This window comes from Coregonus clupeaformis, chromosome 27, assembly GCF_020615455.1.
Source record: "Coregonus clupeaformis isolate EN_2021a chromosome 27, ASM2061545v1, whole genome shotgun sequence".
In the NCBI taxonomy this organism is placed as follows: Eukaryota; Metazoa; Chordata; class Actinopteri; order Salmoniformes; family Salmonidae; genus Coregonus; species Coregonus clupeaformis.
Window position 1 is genome coordinate 24,900,294 of NC_059218.1, and position 26,456 is coordinate 24,926,749.

The window sequence follows — 26,456 nt, forward strand, 5'->3', positions numbered from 1 at the left end:
GTAAGGTGCCTGCGTACTGGAATAATAGCCTCAGGGAAAACAGACCTAATGTAGGAGGATTCCAACCATAATAAAGCCATGTAAAACAGAGATTTCTGCGATGTCCACGTGAGAAGAATATCCGTTAAATACTAGAATTTTGGATTATTCAGTCATTTTGTGTTCCCTATGTACAGAGAGTTCAACGACAACGCTCAGTAGGTCAATATCCCTGCGCGAAATGGAGAATATTCCATGTGGTGTGATTTTGTATTCACGCGTAAATACAGATTTGTACGGTATCTGGCCTTCAATTTACATTGCACGCCTATCCTCATGGAAATGATGGCATATACAATTGTGTTGTGCTATATTGTAATGGTTATTCACTCAATAAAATGTTCCTCTTTCAATGTAAAGTTGTGCGGCCGTGGCCCACTCCGAATGCTCCAAATAATTTTGATGAGGCGAGATGAATGAAGGGTCAGATGCAGCTCATTCACAAATTGCATGGATATTTTCTGTAGGCTACAATCCACCTTTACTTGTTGTTGCCTATTATGCACATGCACTCCTATTTTCTTATATGCTTTGTTGACCATTGTTCTCAGATTTGCCCAAATAATCTCGTTTATTTGTTCAGTTCTCTGATGCATGACGCATATAGCCTAGGCCAAATTTGTAAACACATATTTTTTAATAGGATGAATGTATTCTAACACATGCCTTTATCTGTGTTTGTCTTTTAATTGACCGTAATGAGTTATTTATATAAACAAAATCACAATTGAAAACGTTACTGAGTTTGCGCAATAGGAAAATATCTCCGGTAGATTTAGCAGTAAATGAGAGGTTTTGGAGGGGGTTGACGGACGTGGGAGGGGGGACCTGAAGAAGACTATACTTGAGGTTGACCATTCCTGTTCAGGCACTGGATAGGCAGAGAGGACAACCCAAACTAGCCTACGCTGCTCGTCAAAGACTCAGAGCTTCCGCTTCGTAAGGCGTGCTACTGTGGACCATTGGCGCGTGAGAGGGAGGGAGAGAGAGGAGGGAGGAAAGAAGCTTGGTGACGGACTTGCTCCTCTGGAACACTGCTATACTGCTATGTGCTATCACCAGGGAAGGCTTCCTGAACAACGGTTCTCGGCTATAAAATGTACAATAAAGTAACACCGCGCACGTTATTTTAGCCATCTTTGCAAGACTCTTGAATCTTCCTTCACTTGTGAGTTTTTGCTTGGTCGCTGGGTCGCCGTCAATTTGGACTTGCTCTGAAGATAGAGAAAATCCATGGAGATACTGGATAGCCTTTTCGGGCTACACATTGGGATTATACATTGAATTGGGTGGAAACTCTTAGCAAACATTTTTGAAGAAACTACCTCTGCTGTGCCATAGCTTCACGACATTGAAAGTAACGTTTCTGGTTACAAGGTAAAGCCGTTTTTACTGTACGGAGTAGGCTACCTACCCATGTCCCCGTGGTCAGTGGTTCATTATAGTAATAGTTATCGCAGGTCATGTCAGTTTAGGCCCTCATAGCGGGGAAAACATCACGTCTGTTTTTGTAAGGAGCTGGGGACACGTTTAGATACAGAAGTCCTATATTTGAATTTTTTTGCCTTTACGTCGTGCTCTCTGTTTATACAAATACATATATCTTACTATTTGCAGAGGTGGTCGTTGTTACCAACACCATCTAGCGTCTTAGGAATACATAGGTTATAGGCTTTGTCCCGAACTTGTAGTTTTTGCAATCATTAGTATAGATTCCCTACAAATAGGCTACTAGCAAAGTCAGCATCATCGCGTTTAGAAACGTTATGAGTGGTGTCCTTGCTAAGCATATATCACCATTGCTATGTTTATTATAGCTTAATTATTATAAGTAGCCTACATCATTCTTTGTTATTGTAATCATTAGTGCTACAATTATGGATGTCTTTATTTTCTTCATCATTATATCAATTATAATAAAAGCCATGGGCTTCATAGCAGTTGCGACTCACGCACAACCTTTGTTCATTGAAAGAGTCCAAGACTGAAAGGTATTAGAAGTATGAAGACTGCAAAAACGTGTGTGTGTGCGTGCGCGCGCGTGTGTGTTGGGTATGTTAATAGCAGGCCATGTTGTTAAGTCATGGCTATTTTATTTTGACCTACAAGTAATTTCAGGCGAGCTGGAATTTCAATCGGCTAATGTCACATCAAAAATGTATTGAATAAAAGTTATGTGCATAGGTCTATTCAGGACTGAGAATGTAACGTTAAAATGTGCTTTGTTTCGATCTAACAGTTGAGGCCTTGGTCTCCGGAGCTCCAGACATGGAGGACCAGGAGGAAACCGTTGGGCTCCAAAATTCGCCAAGCGGTTCAGAGTCAAAGGAATTACACTCTGAAAGTAAAGCAGATAAACAAAATGGAAATTCGGGCAAATCTCCATCCTCCCAGACGACATATATTCAACAGGTCAGCGTTACTCCCTATTTGGAACCTATGCACTTCATGTCGACAGTCTCAAGTCACTGCCTAGAGGTTGTTCTGGACCTATATGCCTATCTATAGTATTGTTTCAGAGTAGCCAAATGTGAATAGTAGGCTAATATGAAATGCTATTGTGTTTTTGTTAAACTATAATGGAATGTATGCTATAGTGCAACATTGTCCCTGTATGAATGACATGACATAGTGACGTAAATATTATTTGTATAATGATTGGGCTAAATAAGCTTACAGAATGGTGTCAACTGCAAGGAAAAGTAATATTGATATTCGTTTTACTTGTCTAATTGTGAAGGGAATGGAGGGGATAAAAGTGTACCTGCACGAGAGGGAACTGTGGGCGAAGTTTCACGAGGTGGGGACGGAGATGATTATCACCAAAGCTGGAAGGTAAGAGAGCAACGCCTGCTCATACTGGCATTACGGGCTATGCAGATACGTTTTAGGAACATACAATTATTTAAATATTGTTGCCATGGTCGATATATACAAACATACACCAATATATTACTGAAATAAATTGTGTCATGTTTGTATGTATTAATTATATGCATTAGGCATGTTTGCAATAAGCTTAGGCCTACATGTGAGGTTATGTTTGAATAATTATTTGTTGAAAAAAATTGTCAACATTTAGTGGTACTAGTTTTGACAGCACTGTGTCTGAAAAAGTTAATCCGTCCATGTTTCGTTTGATGTATGAGCACAGAGATGAGAGGTTTTACTTTCCAATAATGTGATAGTGATATTAATGCCGTATTCGTTGCTGGAAGGAGGCCTACTTTCACTATTTTCTCAATAGGCCAAGAGATAGCGCCATAAATAAATATTTATTGGCCTAGTGATTTTAAGACAGGCCCTTGGCTAGATAAAAGTCAAAGAAACAACACGTGGCATATATTATGCGTTATATCGCCTTCATTCTTGTAATCCTCTCTCACTTTCTCCATCCATTTTATTTTTGAGGTGTGTTTTTCCAAATTGAATACGTGATATTCTTTTAATTCTACCCTAATGTTCGTCACGTTTGCCATATTGAAACCATTATCAAATTACTTTTCAAGACAAAAAGTCCTACACGATTTTTCATGCGAAGGAATTTGGGCATAGGGGGCCGAGTGTAAATCCGTTTAGCAATTCGGTCTAACTGGCCTGTTTAGAAACTCTCAAGGAATATGGTTGAGATATTCTTGTACCTGTGAACTTGAATATGCATGATGGTCGGTGGTCTCTGCTCATGTTAACAAATCTTCTTGTGGCTCTTAGGTATTTATTATTCATTTCAGCCATGTCTCAATATCCTTCCAGTGTGCACTAGGTTAATGTTTTTTCTCACAGCTGCATAAAGCCGTCTTTATATTCTGTCCATTCATTCCCCCCTTTTTGGCTTGAGACTTTATTAACCATCCCTCCTCAGCCCTTACCCCTTCCAATCACCTCGCCACTGCCTCGTTATTACCAAAGGCCTGCCCTGGAGGCCGGGATCCAATCCGCGTTTGACTTCTTTTCCTTAGCAATTTCTATACCATCAGCCTCTGACTGATCACGTTTTCCAACCTGGTAGACCCTATTTCATCAGGGTAGGCTACTTGTGTAAGTTGGCACAGGAACTGGAAAATAAAGTTGCATATCTGAAAATATATGTGCACACATCACAAATGCATCTGGTTTTATTGAGGCATTTGGTGCAAAAGAAGCTGCCTTAAACATGTATTTCACCGTGAAACAATAGGCCCATTCCTTCATAGAATAGCCTATGTTTTATTTTGTTGAAGTAGGCTATTCATTCGCTTCATTTGTTGCATGCGTAAAAGCATGCAGTCGCTTCCAAACGAACAAAATGTATATTTGGACACTTTAATTCCCATTTATTTTATTTTATTTCATTGATTGTTGTTCTAAGCTTCATTTGGTTGTATATGTCTGACGTTGATATTCATTGTGAACCAGTGGGGTTTACACCCATCCCAAAATACGTGGAGTGTAGGTCATTCATGGTAAGCATTTGCACTTGCATTGTGTAACTATTTTATCTTGCTTCGTTTGCAGAAGAATGTTTCCCAGCTTCAAAGTGAAGGTCACTGGATTGAACCCTAAAACGAAATACATACTCCTGATGGATGTCGTGCCTGCGGACGACCATCGCTACAAATTCGCTGATAATAAATGGTATGTAGGACTTTTCCAAAACAAGTGCCTGTTGGATCGTTTCAGTGCCAATTTCCACAGCCTTATGACAATAATTACCTGTATACAACATATGATCATATGAACACATTATCATATATATTTTCAGCTCCAGGATGTTTCACAACCCTATAATGAAATTATAAGGTTAGGCCTAAGGATTATGCCTCAAATTCTGTTCCCGTTTAGTAGGCCTAGTAGGCAATCTTTAGCAAACTATTCCTAATGGCTCAAATGTCTCAAAATGTTGCTGTAGGCTGTGCAGCTTTATGTAGTAAAAAAAAAAAAAAAAAAAAAAGGCTTTCGGTTGGAGTATGGAAATTGAGTAGGGCATCCATGGCAAGTGCTGCGGAGTTGTGCTGACTACCGACTGGAGGCTTAGGCTATTTTTGTGTTTTATGCGAATTCATTATTGTATTGATGTTTCGTATGGTCAGGGTGTAGCTCTCTTCTGACACCTCTGAGGTATTCTCTTTACCATCAGCGAAACGTAACATAAACACTAGTTGTTAGTGTCATGTCCATCTGGTCAAGAATGCCTTTTTGGGGTCAGTGGTTTTCAATTGTGATTTTTTAAAGAGTATAATCACATGCAAATAACGCTGATAATGACCCGTTCAGCGCATGTTGTGGAACTAATACTCTCCTGGTCAACTAAGAAAATAATGTTCGCCCGTGCCAAATAGGAGGTTATTGGTTATGCTAATTAGGATGACCCATACCAACACAACTGTCAACGTAAAGCACGTCATAGGGCACTAGGCTACTAGACTATAGCCTTAATGTAGGCTATTATATTAAAACATATTTTCCGTTTCCATTTATTGTCCTTTGGGGTGAGAGTAGGCTAAACACAATTAGGCTATACGTGGACAGTATTAAAAACTACAAACTAAAGGCATTTGTCGAACCTTCAATTTAATTAACTGTAGGCCTATAGCGGTATAACCTTGGTAAAATCTCCAGTTTTGGAACAAATCCTAGGCCTACTTCCAAATAGCCTAAATTAATTTATTTCGAAGAAGCCTTGTCTACATATTAGGCTAAACCTGTATTTCCGATGAAAAGTGAAATATGCCTAAGGCATTTTCATAAACAGCATATTTCAATGTGTGAAAGTATTTTTTTAAATGCTGACTTTGGTGCTATGATTCAGGTCTGTGACCGGGAAGGCTGAACCTGCCATGCCCGGGAGGCTCTACGTTCACCCGGATTCTCCTGCGACTGGGGCGCATTGGATGAGGCAGCTTGTCTCTTTCCAGAAGCTGAAACTGACCAACAACCACCTGGATCCTTTTGGACATGTATGTTTACGGTTCTTCATATGTTATGGGTTTGTCTGTAAAATGCTTGATGATTTTCGTAAAGGAATAATGTGGCTTATAATTATCAACACAACATCTGCATGCATTAGTAAAGATTAGAAGTCAGATGGCATCTGTTTATTTCCTTTCAACAACCCTCTTATTATGAACTCCCAATACCCTAGATTGTGTGATCCATGTCTGAAACAATATAGCAAAAACAAACATCACTTACATCATCGATTTGCTTCGATGTTAAAAATGGTGCTATTGGCTAGATATTTCATGTGGTTCCAGGTGTGGGTGACATTGTGTCCAAATTAGACATCTCAACAGAGAGTACAGGATTGGACTGATTACAATACAATAGTCATATCCCTTATAGGACATAAAAACAGCCCAATGCAATTATTATTATTTTGTTAATTGACAACCACAAGAACAATAGTGGTTGTTATACAAACTGAAATAAGGAAGTAGATTATGCACAAAATAACCAATAAGAAAAAATTTAGAAAACAATAACAATTCTAGAATGTTAAGTGATAAACTTACTCTGTCCATCTCTTGAATTATGACATAAAGGAAAGTGTCAATATTGGTCAATCCCTTGTTGCTTCTACATGTATGAAGCTGATTAGAATTGCAGTTGATTGAGCCTACTCTTTCTGCTCAGAGTGGAGTAAAAATGTGTTATGATTTAAGCAAATAATAAACTGCGTGCAAACCATAACACTATAAAGGTCAGCACATAATCAATCATATGGTCACAGATTTAACAGCAACTTGCAGTCATTGATGATAGCTGTAGTAGGGAGTATGTTGATTGGAAATCATTTTGCATTGTTTGCATGTGTAAAAGTATGGGCTCACTGCAAATCTACAGCACCATGCTTGTGATTTTGAAGTCAGCAATAGGACAGATTGTACTCTCTTTAACCATTGACCAAAGCACCTACAGCACACACAGCACTGTCTATCTTCTGCCCGATCACATAACTCCATTGGCATTGTGTGAGAATTTATAGTGATTGTTGCCTTGCCAAAACCCAACTGGTAGAATGAAATTGGAGCTCGGTTTAGTTGGATTGTGAGCAGTGTTGTACATTTCGGGCCAGAATGCATTTTTGATTGGTTGCAGTGGTTCCTGGCATGCCCTCTTTTGTGCTCAGAGAGTTCCATAGGATTCATAAATGAAATACTGGTGCTGGGCCCAAAAAATATTCCATCAGCTTGTTTGTCCAGCTGGTTGAAATAACTTTGCGACAATTTATAATTACTAGCTTCAGACATGGAGCTGAAGCATATCAGTGAGGTAGGTTGGAGCCAGTTAGGAGGGACCTGAAACAGGACTTTACTTTACAACTGTTTGGTAATTAGACAGAACAGAGCAGGACCTTCCCTCCCCAGCCAGAGAGCATGCTGGGATATACCAGTGGCTCCTATAGGTTTCAGAAGGTTGAAATTAATGTTTTTATGACTGTATATGTTTGTAATTTAGTATAAATATGAGTTTATTGAAGGGCTTTCTGATATTTGGTTTGATTTTTACACTTCATTTTGCTATGGTCAATGTTTACATATATCTTATTGACAATATCTATATATTTTATGTTTTTTGACTCTCAATCATGTAGATGGTATAATCTCAGTTATTTGGGTTATGTTGCTAATTGAGGCTTTAGTTTCTATCTGATACCAATAGTATGCATATAAACATATGATTACCCATTTTCATCTTAGGGCCTACGTTTTATCACAAGCCTCAGCTATGGCTTTGATCTCCCTCTCAACTTGCGAAACATTTCTCAATGTTATTCATCTTCTCCCCCAATTTGCTGGTGCTGGTGCACTCGTTCAGTACTCCCCACACATGTTTTAGCCAGGAGGGTGGAGTGTGGATATCCCACTGTTTATGTTCCAACGGCAGTGTGAGATGAGCAATAGATGATGGTGTACAAAGCCTGTTAATCCAAAGGCTTCAGAAAGCCCTCTGATGTGGAGGAACTTGAAAGCGTAGGGCAGCCGCCGGGGACCCAGGCTGATCCCTCACTATCATTAAATACTATCATACAGAGTCAGGGAGAATGGAGATGCAGAGAACCAGGGCAACAGGGCATGGAGACAAGGCGTGTGTTGGAGGCCTAGTGGGTGGTCTGCTATGCTCCGGGGTCACACCTCCACAGACCGACAGACACGAAGGGAACCAACCCTGTCTGTGGTTCATGTTGTTGTCTTGTAGAAAATTAACACAAGACTCTTGGTGTAGGTTACATGACACATAGATGTCTTCAAGAGTTAGAAAACAAGGTTGCGACCATCTAAATGTGTTAAATCAAAGCATCCCAGTGGTTTGTATCATTGTGAATCTGTAAGCCAGATAACTTTTACATTTGCGGTGATATAGGCTGCTGTTCACAAGTGATTTACAAGTCCCTAACCAACCTCCTCTAAATACTTTGTGGTGGGATTGGTAAATGTGAGCATACATTCTGTTTTCTCCCAAAGTTTTTATCTAATTCAGTGTTTTAAAATACTTCAAAAATACTTCAGCTTTGACCCATTGTATTTATAATGTGCAAAATCAATCTGAGTCATAAAGCATTTCCAGTGTTGGCTGTTGAAATACATTCACCCATTTCTGTTTAGAGGACAATCAAATGTGTTGTACACTAACCTACTATCAAAGTGCTTTTGGAAAATTCACAGTGGACCACAATTTACTCTCTATTCTGAGGTTGAACTGTTCCATCAGTTGTGAGAATCCACTGAGGTCTTTGTAATGCCCCACCGGTCTAGGAGGTCAGGGCATCCTCTCCCTTTTCTCTGCAGCGTGGCTATTGAAAGGAAGGTACTTAAACAACCCTACAGATAAGAGATAGGTGGAATGCCCAGGGGCAGGGGTGCAGGGAGTTCCTGAGGAGGTGAAGGAGAAAAAAAAACGGTTTTGTTATCTGTAAATGTAAGTGGATTTAATGAAATTAGAAACCATTAGATTGCTCATTGTTGATCCCCATGACTCCACAGTATGTCAGACCAATTAGACTAAAGCCTACGGATGAGACGGCCTCATGAGAAGAGTTCAGGGCTCAAGTTCAACTGGGTGGACCGCGTCTTAATGTCGTCAGTGGTAGTAGTCATCACTTAGCATTAACTAGGTCAGAGGGGTCAGGGCGAACGCAGGGAATGGGAAGATGTTCACGTGTTACAATGGGAACTCATCTCTTCTGACATATGTATATTATCATGGGATGTAAAGAGCGTTGTAATGTATTACTGAATGTATTACTGTCATGCCCTTCAGTGATGGGTTTGTAGAGTTACATATAAGCTATGCTCACATTTGGATTTGACTGTACTTTAAATGATATGGTCAAATATATTTATATATACTGTATATTTTCAGAATTGCTATATGATTAATATTGGTATTCTTGGTTTTAATAAATATTTTGTGTGTTTTATATACACTGAACAAAAATACAAACGCAACATGTCAAGTGTTGGTCCCATGTTTCATGAGCTGGAAGAAAAGATCCCAGAAATGTTCCATATGCACAAAAAGCTTATTTCTCTCAAATTCTGTTCACAAATTTGTTCACATCCCTATTAGTGAGCATTTCTCCTTTGCCCAAATAATCCATCCACCTGACAGTTGTGGCATATCAAGAAGCTGCTTAAACAGCATGATCATTATACAGGTGCACCTTGTGCTGGGGACAATAAAAGGCCACTCTAAAATGTGCAGTTTTGTCACATAACACAATACCACAGATGTCTCAAGTTTTGAGGGAGTGTGCAATTGGCATGCTGACTGCAGGAATGTCCACCAGAGCTGTTGCCAGGTAATTGAATGTTCATTTCTCTACCATAAGCTGCTTCCAACGTCGTTTTAGAGAATTTGGCAGTACGTCCAACCGGCCTCACAACCACAGACCATGTTTATGGAATCGTGTGGGCAAGCGGTTTGCTGATGTCAACGTTGTGAACAGAGTGCCCCATGGTGGTGGTGGGGTTATGGTATGGGCAGGTGTAAGCTACAGACAATGAACACAATTGCATTTTATCGATGTCCATTTGAATGCACAGACATACCGTGACGAGATCCTGAGGCCCATTGTCGTGCCATTCATCCGCTGCCATCACCTCATGTTTCAGCATGATAATGCACGGCCCCATATTGCAAGGATCTGTACACAATTCCTGGAAGCTGAAAATGTCCCAATTCTTACAAGGACTGCATACTCACCAGACATGTCACCCATTGAGCATGTTTGGGATGCTCTGGATCGACGTGTACGACAGCTTGTTCCAGTACCCGCCAATATCCAGCAACTTCGCACAGCCATTGAAGAGGAGTGGGACAACATTCCACAGGCCACAATCAACAGCCTGATCAACTCTATACGAAGGAGATATGTCGCGCTGCATAAGGCAAATGGTGGTCACACCAGATACTGACTGGTTTTCTGATCCACGCCCCTACTTTTTTTAAGGGTATCTGTGACCAACAGATGAGTATCTGTATTCCCAGTCTTGTAAAATCCATAGATTAGGGCCTAATGAATTTATTTCAATTGACTGATTTCCTTATATGAACTGTAACTCAGTAAAATCTTTGAAATTGTTGCATGTTGTTCAGTATATTTGTATGTTTTATTCAAAGCAATATCAATAGTATTTTGTGTTTATCTTAATTGTCTGAATGTGTATAAATCTATGTTTCTTATTTCTGGTGCTGGGGACCCAAATTGTTACACATTTGAGTTTTTACACCAGCATGACCTGAATGATTCCACTAATCAAAGGTTTGATGATGAGTTGATTAGTAGAATCAGGTGTGTAGTGCTAGGGCAAAAACTAAATGTGCACCCATTTGGGTCCCCAGGACCAGGATTAAGAAACACTGGTTTAGATTTATCTGAATGTGATTTTGATCATGTCAGAATTTGTGTTTTGGTGAGATTATGCGTCAGGGTGGCCCATTTGTCAGGAGAAAATAGAAATGGTCAAAACACAAATATGCATACATTTCTCTCTTCAGATTATCCTGAACTCCATGCATAAATACCAACCCAGGATTCACATCGTGAAAGCGGATGAAAATAACGGCTTTGGCTCCAAAAACACAGCGTTCTGTACCCACGTCTTCCCAGAGACTGCTTTCATTGCGGTTACGTCCTACCAGAACCATAAGGTAAGTCTTCGATTTTGGACATGTTTAAGCCATTGTATTGTGTGTGTGTATGAATAGCCTAAATTGTTCTGAATGTATCGGTGTATCATAGATGAGTAATTAATTACACCGTATATAACTAATAAAAACGTTTTGACATATAGGCCTCGAGATTGCCTTTTTGCATCGCCTTGTCAATTGAAAGTGACACAAAACGTCACAACACATATAAAATCATTTCATGGATTAATCGAAATCAGTTCATAAACATCAGAAAGTTGCTCATGCTATATATATGCTATATATATATATATATTGCTGCTAAAGACCTGACGGTAAGACGTAAAGCTGATGAATGAGCTGATTATCAAAGCTTGAAAAATAAAACCGATAGGGTGTATCCTATTGCAAGAAATGGAGTCCAATGTAATGATATGTCACCATGAGCAGTGGCAGAACATTAGGCTCACGTCTAATAATCACCGATATCATATTCAGTCATTGACAGATGTGAGTAGGCTATCCATTTATTTTAGTTTGGTATGGATATTTGATAATTCACAGGCACAAATTATTACTATTACGCATGGATTCGAGCTCGCAAGTGATATAATTTTAGTTCTACTTATTCAGTAAATTCTAAATGTAAACATGAGTATATTTTATTTCATGTAGACTAGCATACCTAGGCCTACATATATTAATTGTGATATTTTCCTATATGAACATTAAAACATGTACATCCACTTGTTGCATGCGCTTTATTTTGGCTGCGTTTTTGAGCGTTTAGAGAAGGCATCGAAATAATATTTAAGAATTCGTTTTCCTCAAATCTGACAACTCATAATCTTAGGAGTGCTGTCCAATCATTTCTACGTCTGTTTAACATCCGTTTTTAACTATGTCGGAGTCAGATTTTAGTGTGGGACAGAGGGAATATGCAAGAGGGGGCGAGGACCCTTAATGTGTCCTGAGCCAATCCGAATTCCCAAAGACTCTGAGAAACCGGAAATCCAAATGACTGAAACTCTGGAGAAACCATTCATTATATTCAGGGAGTTTATTGAGGGCACCTGAGAATGCAACATGGGCTAATTATTATTACCAGAGCCAGCCAGACTTCCAGACAAACAATCTATTCTGATTTCCTCAACTTTTACCACGAATACCTAATCCAAGAATGTTACATCTGTCAATTAAACTAGAGAAAGTTATCATGCGATGCATTTTGGGGGAAAGGGCATAGGAAATGCGCATAGGCAGGCGCAGCCATATATAGTCAAAACGGTCAAACTTGACCATACCATAGGTTTGTATTGAACAAATATAACAATTTCCTTCTGAATAAACTATTTTGAAAACAACTAGCGTTTTCATATCTTATTTCTCAACTCAATAGGCCTATAGGCTACAGAAATGCATTGGGCCTAGGCATGTTGAATCTGAACGTAGAATTGTACCAGTTCATTGGCTACCTCTAACGAATTATAGTTGCATTATAGTAAATCCCATAGCCAAATATCACATGCAATGCATGATATAAACAAATGCAGTAACCTACTGTATTATGAATGAATGTTTGTCATGATTGCCATCCGTGATAGTCCTTACAAGTATATCTAACGAGTTGGTAACAACTTGCTTTGTATTTAACCGGGTGTCTAGGCCTATAAATGTTTCCAGAATTGTTAGGAAACTGTCACCCCAGGCTTGTCTAGTTCTTCCATGCTATCAGTGTTAATTCATGCACTATCAAATATGTAAGTTTGGAAATAGTGTTACATTTGTATAGTCTGGTATGAATTCGTCCAAGTGACAACCTGATTGATGCTCAGTAATAGAACGTTTCATTAGTGAATTAGGTTTCGTTTCATTAATATTTGCATTTACTATGCTATTCTTGCCCCCTTTATAATGTAATATTTCACCTGAATTATCCTACATATTAGGCTTGCAATTAAATAAGCGATTAAGCATCACTTCGGCGTTTGGGTATGCTATTTTATTGAGCGTGTGCTTCAAGTTATTTTCGCAAACATTTTGCACCACCAACAGTTATTTTCAAAATGATTGCTTTGAAAAGATTTTGAGAATCATTATCATAAAAAGAAAAAAATGAAAATCGACACTTTTGCCAAAACGGTGCGTGCATTAACGAGAGATGTTGTACAAGGTTTCGTAGAAAGTGAGAGCCGGTGCGTGGACAAAAATCCAATCTTGTTGTGAGGCGGGAAGCACCAGACCCGCCAACTAGTTAGGGCCTACCTGCCAGAAACAGCGCGCCTTTGAGAGAGGGCGATCTCTGCGTTCTGTTTAACCAGTAGCTTAGTGGTAGTTTAACTAAGTTCAGATCTAGGTAGCGTTTTCAGTAGTTAATTACTTTTTTGCCATGTAGTGATGTAGCTAACTACTGGAACTACACACTACTTTTTTGCAAAAATAAAATATGAGTGAAGTAGGCAATAATTTGCTTAATTTTTTTGGCATCAGACCTGCCTAATTCTCACTTGAAACATTGTTTTTGTGTTTAATAGGCTAAATTACACATTTTGTTAACATATGACCCCAAAGTGATCAGTTCCTCCAATTTGTAGTATATTAAATTTCAGATTTACATATGATAGTTTTTCACCAAGTCGTTTGGATGTAGTGAACTACTTTTTCAAAGTAACTTTAGTTAAGTAAACTATATTTTTCTTAAGGGTAGCTTTAGTGTAGTTTCACCTCTTCCATTGTGAAGTATTTGGTAACTTGGTAAACTATAAAAAGAGTAGCTTCCCCAACACTGTTAAATAACAGAATTCAAACCACAGGTTTTGTGAGGTTTCTCCCCAGGTTTTGAGTGTTTATTTGAAAGGTTCAGTTTGTCACGAGACTGACCACAGTGCGTGTGGACCTATGGGCAGTCTCTCATCTCAAAAGCATCATGAGGCTGTATTATGTTCCACATGGGAGAGTGAACACGCTTGTTTTAAGTGAAGATATCCTGCTATAGGCCTCAAAGGACACAATAAGTCCTTCGCACAGAATATAGAGGAAAGGAAACACGCGTATTGTGACGTTAAGTTTTATTTTTACATATTATTGTAATTTACTGTTTAATTGCTTGCTGTTTTGCAGATAACCCAGCTGAAGATAGAGAACAACCCATTTGCAAAAGGCTTCCGTGGGAGTGATGACATGGAGCTCCATCGGATGTCCAGAATGCAAAGGTACAGATGTAGGATCTTAATTTGATCACTCTTTTGTTGCTGAGAAGTTTCCATAGGAAATGCAGATGAGCTTCGTGATTTACATAAATTCACTGAAAACCTGCACTAACACAGTTATATTAACAGTATTGCACTTGTCATATAACCTATTTTGCAGCTAATAGCCCAACGACCAATCAAGCAACTTTATGGACTAAACGTTCAAATAGTCAATGGCCAAGCTTTGGTTCAGTGCTTAACTTGCCTAACTTTTCTATCTCAGCCTATTAGAAAGAATCCAATATTACCATAATTAGCAGTTGTTTAGCACACTATACTGTACTGTAAGATGGTAAACTGGAAACATATATTACACAATGTAACCGCAATTACAGTAGATAAGGATTACTGACATTCTAATCACAGTGTCACATCACAAGCACCGTTGTACTCCTTCAATCAGTGAAATGCAAACCAGATATGAGTGTTATTTTCAGTGAGCCCCATCGCCCCCTGCCCCTCTCTCCCCAGCTGTGATTTGTGTAGTCCTTGAGCAGAGGCCAGTCTCTATGTCCCAGGGCTTTTATGGCTGATCTGGAAGGGCCTTCTGAACCAATGACATCTCCCTTTAACGCAACTCCCTCTTTACCGGGATATTCAGTCATCTGTGCATTGATAATATGGCTGGTTCAGCAGCGGCATCGACCACATCATTCCAGATGAGTGCTTTACGCATGTGTCAACACAGTGTGGATAACACATTTTCAAAGGAGAAAATCTGGTTTGAAACTTCCCCAGATCGCCAACAATGGTGTTGCATGGCCTTTCAAACAGAGGATTCCAAAATCAGAGAAAAATGGGAAAGGAGCCTGATTTTCCATGGGGCAGTGAAACTTTGCCTCCCATTAATTTTATTTGGAATGGGAGAACAGAACATTCTCTCTAATAAGCCACTGCAGGTGAATCTAATAGTTTTTGGTTGACTGATTTTCCCCATCAGTAGGCGATAGGACACATTCAATGCAAATCTTGTGGTGAAATTAATGACAGAAGACTAAAGAAACTATGTTTTTCCTTTTTCTTCAAAGATATTTCACCTGCAGTAAAGTTTTATTCCTTACCAGGGTGTTAAAAAAATTGATATTGCATATTTAATATTGGATTATCTAAGTTAGACATTAATTAAGTTGGTCAATGTCACAAGATAATACTTCTGTAAGTGGAATAGTTATTTTTTATAGACATTTGTAAATTGATTTTAATTGGCCAAAGGCCAAACCAGACGATCACTCCTAAATGCCACTGTCCTGTCTTGCCAAGTACAGTAAGCTCAGCACGTCTGGTCTTGGTTAGTATTTCCAAGGGAGAGCTTATTGCAAAACCAGGTCACTGGTTCAAAAGTAACAGTCAAAGAAATCAAATAAATAGAAGAAGCAAATATAGTCCATTCATGGATCCTCTAGATTAATGCAACTGGAATAAATCCCTGTCTTTCCACTAGAAACTGATCCTCCGGAACATTGACTCTCTGTGGATCCTAAGTGGATTTGACTCATTGATGGTCAGTGTGGTTTGTTAGCATTGAGAAGGGTATAGTGTCTGCTCATTGGATGAAAGAGACTGTGTATATAAGTCAGCCATGGTTAATGACTGAGGTCAGGCACAGTCCTCAAGTTGATACCAGGCTGTCAAATAACATATGCATGTGAAAATGCGTTATGAATGCAAATAAATGAACAAATACTATAATGAGGATAATTAGGATTACTGATCTAGGATAATTAGGTGACGATTAATAATCACTACTATTAGTAATACTAATGGCAATGATAGTAGTACTAGTATTAGTGGTGGTAAGATTAGTTGAAGAAGCATACAGTACAGTAAATGTTATCATCATTTCCTAACCCTATCTCTGTATGTATGTCTGCAGCACTAAGGAGTACCCGGTGGTCCCTCGCAGTACGGTGCGCCAGAGAGTGGGCACCAGCCAGAGCCCGTTCAGTGGGGAGGTGCAGGGTATTGCCACCCCCAGTGGCCTGGCCTCCCAGTACACCCAGTGTGAGAACGGGGCCACCAGCACCTCACAGGATCTCCTGCCCCAGTCTGGCTCCTACCCTCTCCCCCACGAGCACAGCCAGGACTACCACTGCATCAAGAGGAAAGGTGGGCCAGGCTATCATGATATATGAGCCATGCATGCTAATGGTGTGGGTTGTTAGAAAGCATAAAAAGGCGAAACATGGCTGGTTACAAAGTAAAAATATGTACATTGTTTTGTTCAGCTGATAGGGGTCTACAGTATGCGTACATGCTGTAACTGTAACTGTTCCCTGTCGGTCCGTAGTGGAGGATGACTGTCACTCAGGAGAGCACACCTACAAGAAGGCTTACCTGGAGAGCTCCTCCAGTGAGGACGACCATTACTACCGTCCCGTCAGCTACCCACAGAGCCTGGGCCTGCCCGGGGGGCCCTACAGGACCGAGTCCAGCCAGAGGCAGGCCTGCATGTACGCCAGCGCCTCCCAGGGGGCCGAGCCCGTCCCCAGCCTGGAGGACATCAGCTGCAACACCTGGGCTGGCGTCTCGCCCTACGGCAGCTGCTCCGTCACCACCATGCAGCCAATGGAGCGGCTGCCCTACCAGCACTTCTCTGCCCACTTCACCTCGGGGCCCCTGGTGTCCAGACTGAGTGGAGTGGCAGGCCACGCCTCCCCGCAGCTGGGTGACGCCCACCACGCCATGTACCAGGGCCCCATGGCCCATCAGACTCTGGGCCGCCAGTGCAGCCCCGGGGCAGGCATCCAGTCGCCCACCGCAGGTCTCCAAGGCAACGAGTACCTGTACTCGCACGGGATCCCGCGCACGCTGTCACCTCATCAGTACCACGCTGTGCACAGCGTCAGCATCATGCCAGAGTGGAATGAGAGCAGCTAAAAGGGCTTTCTTCATAGGAAAGGATGAAGAAGTTAGAGAAAAAAGGACCGTGATAGGGTGGGGCTTTAGATAAATCTATATTTATATTTTTAAAGATATATACAGTATGGCAGTGCAGTCTTGTGAGATTAGTAGGTGAGGCATGAATGCCTCGAGCATTGGACGTTGGTGCTCAGAGGAAGTGGGAATGTCTTTGCAGTTGACTTGTTACTGCGACTATGGGCAAACATCATGAGGATGAGCAAAACAAGGTGGAGACAAGCATTGGCCATTGAGTTTTAAGGAGTCTTATTAGGACAACTAAATATGAGTTAAAAAAGCCAATGATTTTGCATGAGGGACAATAGTAGCTTCATCAAGAGACCCCCATTTTTAAACTGTCCTGTTTTGATAGTGTATTATACATCTTGGTGCTTGAATTATATGTTTTCTTCTTTTTCTGCTGCAAATAGAAATCTTGTTCTGTAGATTTTTACATTTTCTGCAAAAAAAGTAGACATTTTATCCCCCAGTTCTCATTTTGTTTATGGCTTTTGTAGTGAACCGCTTACTTTCTAAAACCATTCTACAGAAATTCAGAAGATGTGATTATTTTTCTGTGACTATTTTGAAAACATACTCGGTGAGTTGCTGGCCTGATTTGTCAATAAAAATTACAAAGGGCAAAAAACATTAGATACTTATACGAAAGCCATTGCATTGCTCTGCTTTACTTTGAATACATGACCACCATATCCATGGATACAAGTGTGTATAATGGTGAGTTTATATGCAGTTGACAGGTCGATAAGATGACAGTGTGTTCTGTAGAGGAAGTGTGTCTTGATATCCTCTCTAACTCTGGCATGTAGCAACACACACTTTAACATGGAAATATTTTGATGTGGTTTGCAGTTAGTCTGGGGAAGGTGTGTGAAAAATGTACCTGGTATTCGCTTGCAACGAAAGCTAAGAAACAAGAAACCTTCTGACATAAACAGTGGTTCTCAATCAGACACTGCCCTTATATGAGATATAAGCTAGAACCGGTGAAAAGGTGATTGCATATTTTTTTGGGGTTGTTGAAAATGTCATTTTTATTAGTTTGTGTTGTACCCAGTAAATGTGTGTTGTTTCTCAATCTTTTCCTTTATGCTCCTACAATTGGCACTTCTCCCACGACTACAGTCATAAACTCAACCAGAGCAAACAAAGATATGTATGGTATATGACGCCTTTAACCATGTAGAATGTAAAGAACCAGAGGCAAAGATTGCTATAGACAAATAATGATAATATGAAAGCATGGTCACTTCAGAGATTATACACGACCTAAACACATCAGTCAAATACACATAATTTCTGCCAATATATGGAAGTCAAGTTATATTTTAAAGGTCAGTTATGTATGGACAAAGACTTATTTAGAAAATGCTTGTAGTCGATAGAATGTTACTTGTCGATAGTATTTATTTTTTTCCTGTATTATAAATCAACTTGCTCCTGTTGTATCGACAATGAAATGTGTTAGTCGGTCCGGTTCTCTTTGTTATTTAGGCTAAATGTATTTTCTTTTTTTAATCATCCTGCTTTTGAAATCAGGACATTCATTTACAGTTGTCAAAAGTCTAAGAAAGAGAGAGATGGATTACTTTGGTGTAAATAAACACACATATATAGAATACAGAATACTTGCAATACATTTAAAAGGGGATTCTGTCTATTCAGATTTTACCTCTTTTATTTTGATGATGCTTAGTGTTTAATTGTGACATGTAACTAAACATAAAACATTGGATTCATAATTTGGGATCTATAGGACTCTGTACAGAGATAAGATGTTTGACTACAACTCTACACGGATATATACAGCTATACAAAACCACAAGAGACACTAAAGTGATACACCAAAGTGTGGGGTAATGGACAAAAGCTCTGACCATAGACCGTTTGCTCCTTTGTTTACATACACATAATTTTTGTTAATGCAACAAATGTAAAATCTTGTCATCACAATGTAGGCAGCAGCAGTAACTAATTATACCTACTTGTCCCCAGCTTCTCTTTATTCAATAGATAATCCTGAGGATTAAAGGTCTGCTGTCTGGCCAACCCCTCTGAAGCCCCTCATAAATCTTCTGTGTGTGTGTGTGTGTGTGTGTTTGTGTGTGTGTGTGTGTTGTGCTGGTTTAGCCCCTTGGAGCAGTTGCTTGGTTACCTTAGAGGACATATTGCCCAGAGTTGACCACTCCTTGAGCACTGTTTCAAACCACAGCCTGATGCTCACATTGTGTTATTTTACAGAACAGCTTGTTGTTGATCAGCCTAATCAGGCTTGGAAGGTTCTCAGAATCTCATATGAATTCACTTCATGATCAGGACCATTTATGATGAAGTGTTCTCCCAAAAATAGCACACCATTATTAAAATGATCTAATGGGAAGCTACAGTTGGGTCCATAATTATTGCATGCCTTGATAAAGATGAGGAAAAAGACTACATAAAATAAATCATTCAAATTCTGAGCTTTTTTCGATATCTTTGCTTATTTTTTATACTGAATGTTATCACATCTTCAACCAAAACCTAAAATTATATAAAGGGAACCTGAGTTTACAAATAACAAAAATATATACACTACTGTTCAAAAGTTTGGGGTCACTTAGACATTTCCTTGTTTTCGACGAGTTTCAGAAGAAAGTTCTTTGTTTCTGGCCATTTTAAGCCTGTAATCGAACCCACAATTGCTGATGCTCCAGATACTCAACTAGTCTCAAGAAGGCCAGTTTTATTGCTTCTTTAACATAATTGCAAAAGGGTTTTCTAATGATCAATTAGCCTTTTAAAATGATAAACTTGGATTAGCAACCACAACGTGCCATTTGAACACAGGACTGATGGTTGCTGATAATGGGCCTCTGTACGCCTATGTAGATATTCCATTAAAAATCAGCCGTTTCCAGCTACAATAGCCATTTACCACATTAACAATGTCTACACTGTATTTCTGATCAATTTGATGTTATTTTAATGGACAAAAAAAAAGCTTTTCTTTCAGAAACAATGACATTTCTAAGTGACCCCAAACATTTGAACGTACTTACATACATACTTATTTTATTTATTTAATTACCAAATTTAAGCAACACCCAATTCCCCTGTGTGAAAAAGTAATTGCCCCCCTTACACTCAATAACTGGTTGTGCCACCTTTAGCTACAATGACTGCAACCAAATGCTTCCTGTAGCTACAAGTTTGACAAAAAGCACCTGGAAGCACCTGGATGATCATCAAGACTCTTGAAAGAATGTCTCTATGGACAAAAGTATAACATTTTGGACAACATGGGTGCCATTATGCCTGGCGAAAACCAAACACTGCATTCCACAGTAAGAACCTTATACCAATGGTCAAGCATGGTGGTGATAGCGTGATGGTTTAGGGATGCTTTGCTGCCTCAGGACCTGGATGACTTGCCTTAATAGAAGGAACCATGAATTCTGCTCTGTATCAGAGCATTCTACAGGAGAATGTCAGGCCATCCGTCTGTGAGCTGAAGCTGAAACGTAGCTGGGTCATGAAGCAAGACAATCATCCAAAACACACAATCAAGTCTACATGAAAATGACTCAAAAGCAACAAATGTAAAGTTTTGAAATGGCCTAGTCAAAGTCCAGACCTAATCCCAATTGAGATGTTCATGCTTGAAAACCCACAAATGTCTCTGAGTTAAAGCAGTTCTGCATGCAAGAGTGGGCCAAAATTCTTCCACAGCGACGTGAGAGACTGATCAACAACTACAGGAAGCGTTTGGTTGAAGCCATTGCGGTCAAAGGTGGCACAACCAGTTATTGAGTGTAAGTGGGCAATTACTTTTTCACACAGGGGCATTGGGTGTTGCATAACTTTGTTTATGAAATAAATGAAAAAAGTATGTGATTGCTGTGTTATTTGTTCACTCCGGTTCCCTTTATCTAATATTAGATTTTGGTTAAAGATCTGATAACATTGAGTATCAGAAATATGCAAAAGTGGAGAAAATTTGAAAGGGGGCAAATACTTTTTCACAGCACTGTATATAATTGTATAATACAAATGCGATAGGGCTCAAAATTATTGGAGCCCCTGTTTTCAGTACTCCAGCACCCTCCCCTTGTAAGGATAACAACACTGAGCCTTTTTTGGAGAACACAATGGGAGGGATCTTAGACCATTCCTCCATACAGAATCTTTCCAGATCCTTGATATCCACCACCATATTTTACAGTAGGAATTAGGCATGTGCATTGTTCTTTCGAAGCCCAAACCCACCGCTGTTGTGAGTGGCCAAAGACCTCTATTGTCGTGTCATATGGCCATAGCACCGGTTCCAATCCAAGTGCCAACGCCGTTAAACAAACTCCAGGTGGTGCTATGGTCAGATGACATGAAAATAGAGCTCTTTGGCCACGCACACCAATGGAGGCTTTGGCCTTCGAAAGAACAATGCATATGCAGAAAATACCTCATCACTACTGTAAAATATGGTGGTGGATCTTTAATGTTATGGGGCTATTTTGCTTCCACTGGTCCTGGGACCCTTGTTAAGGTCAATGGCATCATGAACTTTATCAAGTACCAGGACATTTTTGCCAAAAATCTGATTGCCTCTGCCAGGAGGCTGTAACTTGGCCACATGTGAATCTTTCAGCAAAACAATAACTCAATTTGCATTACAATCGTATTAGTATAAAATAATGTCATTTTTCATTTTTTCATTTTTTCAATACAATATAGCTCATTATTTGTATTATTTATTTTAAACAGTCTTTTTTGCTCATCTTTATCAAGGGATCCAATAATTCCGGACCCCACTGTATATCAATTCACTACGCTACGAACTAAAGGTTTGTGTAAGAATGTGGATGGGCATGTGGAGAAGTTTGATGTTGCAACGCATTAGGAATGAGATGCAGCGCAGGGAGTGGTAAAGCTCCATCAATCAATGTGAAATGGTTTTCTTGGAGGGTTAGTGGAAATATAACAGTTCATTTCACATTCCAGCACACAGATGTGTCACTCAGTACCACAGGATATCACAAGATGATATGTGATCTCTTCAACTCACGCACATGCAGGCAGACAGTGTGAGAACTGAAATTTCAGTGACAAAAACAGTCTAGACCCGTTATCTTAGCCTGGAATTCATTTTTCTCCTTCCTGTAATGCCATTGATTGGTGCAACCCCTGTGAATGTGAACATGTAAACACAGGACACTGATAAACACACAGTATTTTCCCTTGACAGTCCACAGGAGCTCAGAGCAAATATCTTCTGCCACTATGGGAGATTAATTAATACGTTCAAACAAAGTGGAAAGTATAGACTTTGCACTCTATCCCTCCCCTCTCCCTGACCCCCTCTCAGTCTCTCTCCACCCTCACTCTCTCTTTCTCTGCCCCCCCACCCCCCCTTCCCTCAGTCTTTTTGCCATATCCCTCTCCCCTCTTTCTTTCTCCTCCCTCTCTGTCTGCCGGAGGGCAGCCCGATGGCCAACCACCCTGACCCTGACCGAGGCCTCCTTTGATGTGAGTGATGTGACCCCTGCTCACTACCTGCCCCTACACAGCCAGCCTTATCCTCCCTGAGAGCCGCAGCGCATCCCACAGCAACACAGTCATTAACCCCGCAGCCCCTGGTCTCCACTCTGCTGCATCCACATGATGTATCGGGATGCCCACCCGCCACCCCACGGCCCACGCATCATCCTCTCATTCACCCAAACATGCACGAGTGGGCGAGCCCGGCCAGAGATGAAGATGCAAGAGGTTTTTTAAACATTTAAAAAAGGAGGTCAGCTTCAAAGGGGGAGCCAGAACCTTTGGCCACTGGTTCAGTTATCATGGTCAGTGGTTGAAAGCAGAGAGATATGTTGGAGGGAGAAGGAATGAATGTCTAATGAACCGAAAGACTGAATGATCCATGTATCCTAACACTGGAACGTAGCTGGTTTACTTAGATGATGAGCGTGTGCCGTGCTTCTACATCTGCATTGCTTGCTGTTTGGGGTCTTAGGCTGGGTTTCTGTATAGCACTTTGTGACATCTGCTAATGTAAAAAGGCTTTATAAATACATTTGATTGATTGATTGATTGATTGATTGATTGATTGATTGATTGATGAGCATATAGGTTTGGAGATAAGGGAGCGAAAGGATAAAGAAAAGGAAAGAGAAAACAATGCACACGAATCTCCACTGATTGTTCAGGTTGTGGCTTAGCTTCTCCTCAATACGCTCAGGTAGTTATACTGGTATTGGTTGTTCAATTATAGTCACACGGAAATGCAGTACAGTAGAGAAACCCACAACACTGTAGATCCAGCAGAGAGAGGGTTAAAAGTCGACGTAGAGTAATGATGAGTCACTGCCTCAGCCAAGGCGGCAGGTAGCCTAGTTGTGAAGAGCATTGGGCCAGTAACTGAGAAGTCACTGGTTCGAACCCCTGAGCCAACTAGGCAAAACATCTGTTGATGTGCCCTTGAGCAAGGCACTTAACCCTAATTAGTCCTTTATGTTGCTCTGGATAAGAGTGTCTGCGACATCACGTAAATGTGAAACCAAAATCACAGTTGGGGTGCCCTGCATGACAAAGCAGAGAAACACAAGAACAACAGCATTCCTATTAGGAAAAAAAACGAGGGAGATTATTACTTTATTAAGATGTACTGAAATGCTGCTCACCAAAAATGGATGGAGCAGTTAAAAAATGAGAGTATTGGGAGAAACAAATCCATCTTGTTCTAGAGTCACACATCTGCTTTGAAAAGGCAGCCTGAAACAAACTGTAGCAGTCTTCAGAGGAATCATTAGAAACTGGGAGCTATTCCTTGTCTGACCACAGTATCAAAGGGCTCTCCTTGCATGTGAAGAGAGAGAAGCACTCTCACACCCAGGGGCTGTGCCTATATCTGCACACCAATCTGGAGGCTTGAATATGAACTTCACGAAGGCGAGGCCTCGTTCTGTTCTATTCTATTCTGCTCTGCTCTGCGCAGGCAGGTAAGAGAGAGGCGAGAGCTCTCCTTGGCAGGATCCCAGGGCACATGTTGGGTGGGAGTGGGATCTGGAGAGAGCCCTATATCAGATAACACATTTTCTAGTTCATGTAAAGACGTCGGGCGTATCAACAGACATGCATCACCCTGATGGGGCTTCAGCATCTGCACAGGGCCTTGGGCTCTGGCTCTGTGGCCAGCCAGTGCTGAGATGGGAGGCCCTCCATCTCCCACCATTCAGTCTTTCAGCACCAGCCCTGGCCAGAGTCCTTCTCTGGGGAAGACAGGGGAGGGAGGTGGGGTGTTGGTAGGGTGAGAACCAGAGAGTGTCACAGCGCTAAGAAAGCGGGATAAAGCTGCTAAGCCTGCCCATGCAGTAGCGTAGAGCTTTCAATTCAACTCCTGCCAGGGTGTTTCCTCCAGTACATGGCAGAATCTGAACACTAACACATTGTAATATAGTACTGACAGAATACAGAATGTAGGGCAATACAGTTGGGGGAGTGGGTAGCAAGGGGGGAAGGTGAAGTGGCAATCTGAATTATATTCTACTTATATATCTACAGTTGAAGTCGGAAGTTTACATACAACTTAGCCAAATACATTTAAACTCAGTTTTTCACAATTCCTGACATTTAATCCTAGTAAAAAATTCCCTGTTTTAGGTCAGTTAGGATTACCACTCTAGTAGAGAGAATTATTTATTTCAGCTTTTATTTCTTTCATCACATTCCCAGTGGGTCAGAAGTTTACATACACTCAATTAGTATTTGGTAGCATTGCCTTTAAATTGTTTAACTTGGGTCAAAAGTTGGGTGAATTTTGGCCCATTCCTCCTGACAGAGCTGGTGTACCTGAGTCAGGTTTGTAGGCCTCCTTGCCCGCACACGCTTTTTCAGTTCTGCCCACCAATGTTTTATAGGATTGAGGTCAGGGCTTTGTGATGGCCACTCCAATACCTTGACTTTGTTGTCCTTAAGCCATTTTGCCACAACTTTGGAAGTATGCTTGGGGTCATTGTTCATTTGGAAGACCCATTTGCAACCAAGCTTTAACTTCCTGACTGATGTCTTGAGATGCTGCTTCAATATATCCACATAATTTTCCTTCCTCATGATACCATCTATTTTGTGAAGTGCACCAGTCCCTCCTGCAGCAAAGCACCCCCACAGCATGATGCTGCCACCCCCGTGCTTCACGGTTGGGATGGTGTTCTTCGGCTTGCAAGCCACGCCCGTTTTCCTCCAAACATAACGATGGTCATTATGGCCAAACAGTTCTATTTTTGTTTCATCAGACCAGAGGACATTTCTCCAAAAATTATGATCTTTGTCCCCATGTGCAGTTGCAAACCGTAGTCTGGCTTTTTTACGGCAGTTTTGGAGGAGTGGCTTCTTCCTTGCTGAGCGGCCTTTCAGGTTATGTTGATATAGAACTCGTTTTGCTGTGGATATAGATACTTTTGTACCTGTTTCCTCCAGCATCTTCACAAGGTCCTTTGCTGTTGTTCTGGGATTGATTTGCACTTTTCGCACCAAAGTACGTTCATTTCTAGGAGACAGAACGCGTCTCCTTCCTGCGCAGTATGACGGCTGCGTGGTCCCATGGTGTTTATACTTGCATACTATTGTTTGTACAGATGAACGTGGTACCTTCAGGCATTTGGAAATTGCTCCCAAGGATGAACCAGACTTGTGGAGGTCTACAATTTCTTTTCTGAGGTCTTGGCTGATTTCTTTTGATTTTCCCATGATGTCTAGCAAATAGGCACTGAATTTGAAGGTAGGCCTTGAAATACATCCACAGGTACACCTCCAATTGACTCAAATTATGTCAATTAGCCTATCAGACGCTTCTAAAGCCATAACATCATTTTCTGGAATTTTCCAAGCTGTTTAAAGGCACAGTCAACTTAGTGTATGTAAACTTCTGACCCACTGGAATTGTGATACAGTGAATTATAAGTGAAATAATCTGTCTGTAAACAATTGTTGGAAAAAGTACTTGTGTCATGCACAAAGTAGATGTCCTAACCGACTTGCCAAAACTATAGTTTGTTAGCAAGAAATGTGTGGAGTGGTTGAAAAACGAGTTTTAATGACTCCAACCTAAGTGTATGTAAACTTCCGACTTCAACTGTATGTGGGAAAATGTGTTGGTAT

General features: G+C 40.6%; 1 protein-coding gene across 1 annotated transcript; it reads left to right on the forward strand.

Moving 5' to 3' along the window:
* The first annotated feature begins 931 nt into the window (after positions 1-931).
* LOC121541665 (T-box transcription factor TBX5-A) lies at positions 932-19,783 on the forward strand. The gene is made up of 9 exons (XM_041850865.2): positions 932-1,416; positions 2,279-2,451; positions 2,780-2,874; positions 4,534-4,653; positions 5,828-5,975; positions 11,020-11,172; positions 14,272-14,363; positions 16,276-16,508; positions 16,690-19,783. Exons 2-9 carry the CDS (start codon positions 2,308-2,310, stop codon positions 17,277-17,279), a joined length of 1,575 nt encoding a protein of 524 aa, XP_041706799.1. The 5' UTR covers positions 932-1,416; positions 2,279-2,307; the 3' UTR covers positions 17,280-19,783.
* The last annotated feature ends 6,673 nt before the right edge of the window (positions 19,784-26,456 follow it).

Excerpts from the sequence above, each read along its gene's own strand:
- LOC121541665 (XM_041850865.2), top strand. The coding sequence starts at position 2,308 with ATGGAGGACCAGGAGGAAACCGTTGGGCTCCAAAATTCGCCAAGCGGT. Across the intron at positions 11,173-14,271 it reads CGTCCTACCAGAACCATAAG|ATAACCCAGCTGAAGATAGA; the intron begins GTAAGTCTTCGA and ends GCTGTTTTGCAG. Across the intron at positions 16,509-16,689 it reads CCACTGCATCAAGAGGAAAG|TGGAGGATGACTGTCACTCA; the intron begins GTGGGCCAGGCT and ends GTCGGTCCGTAG.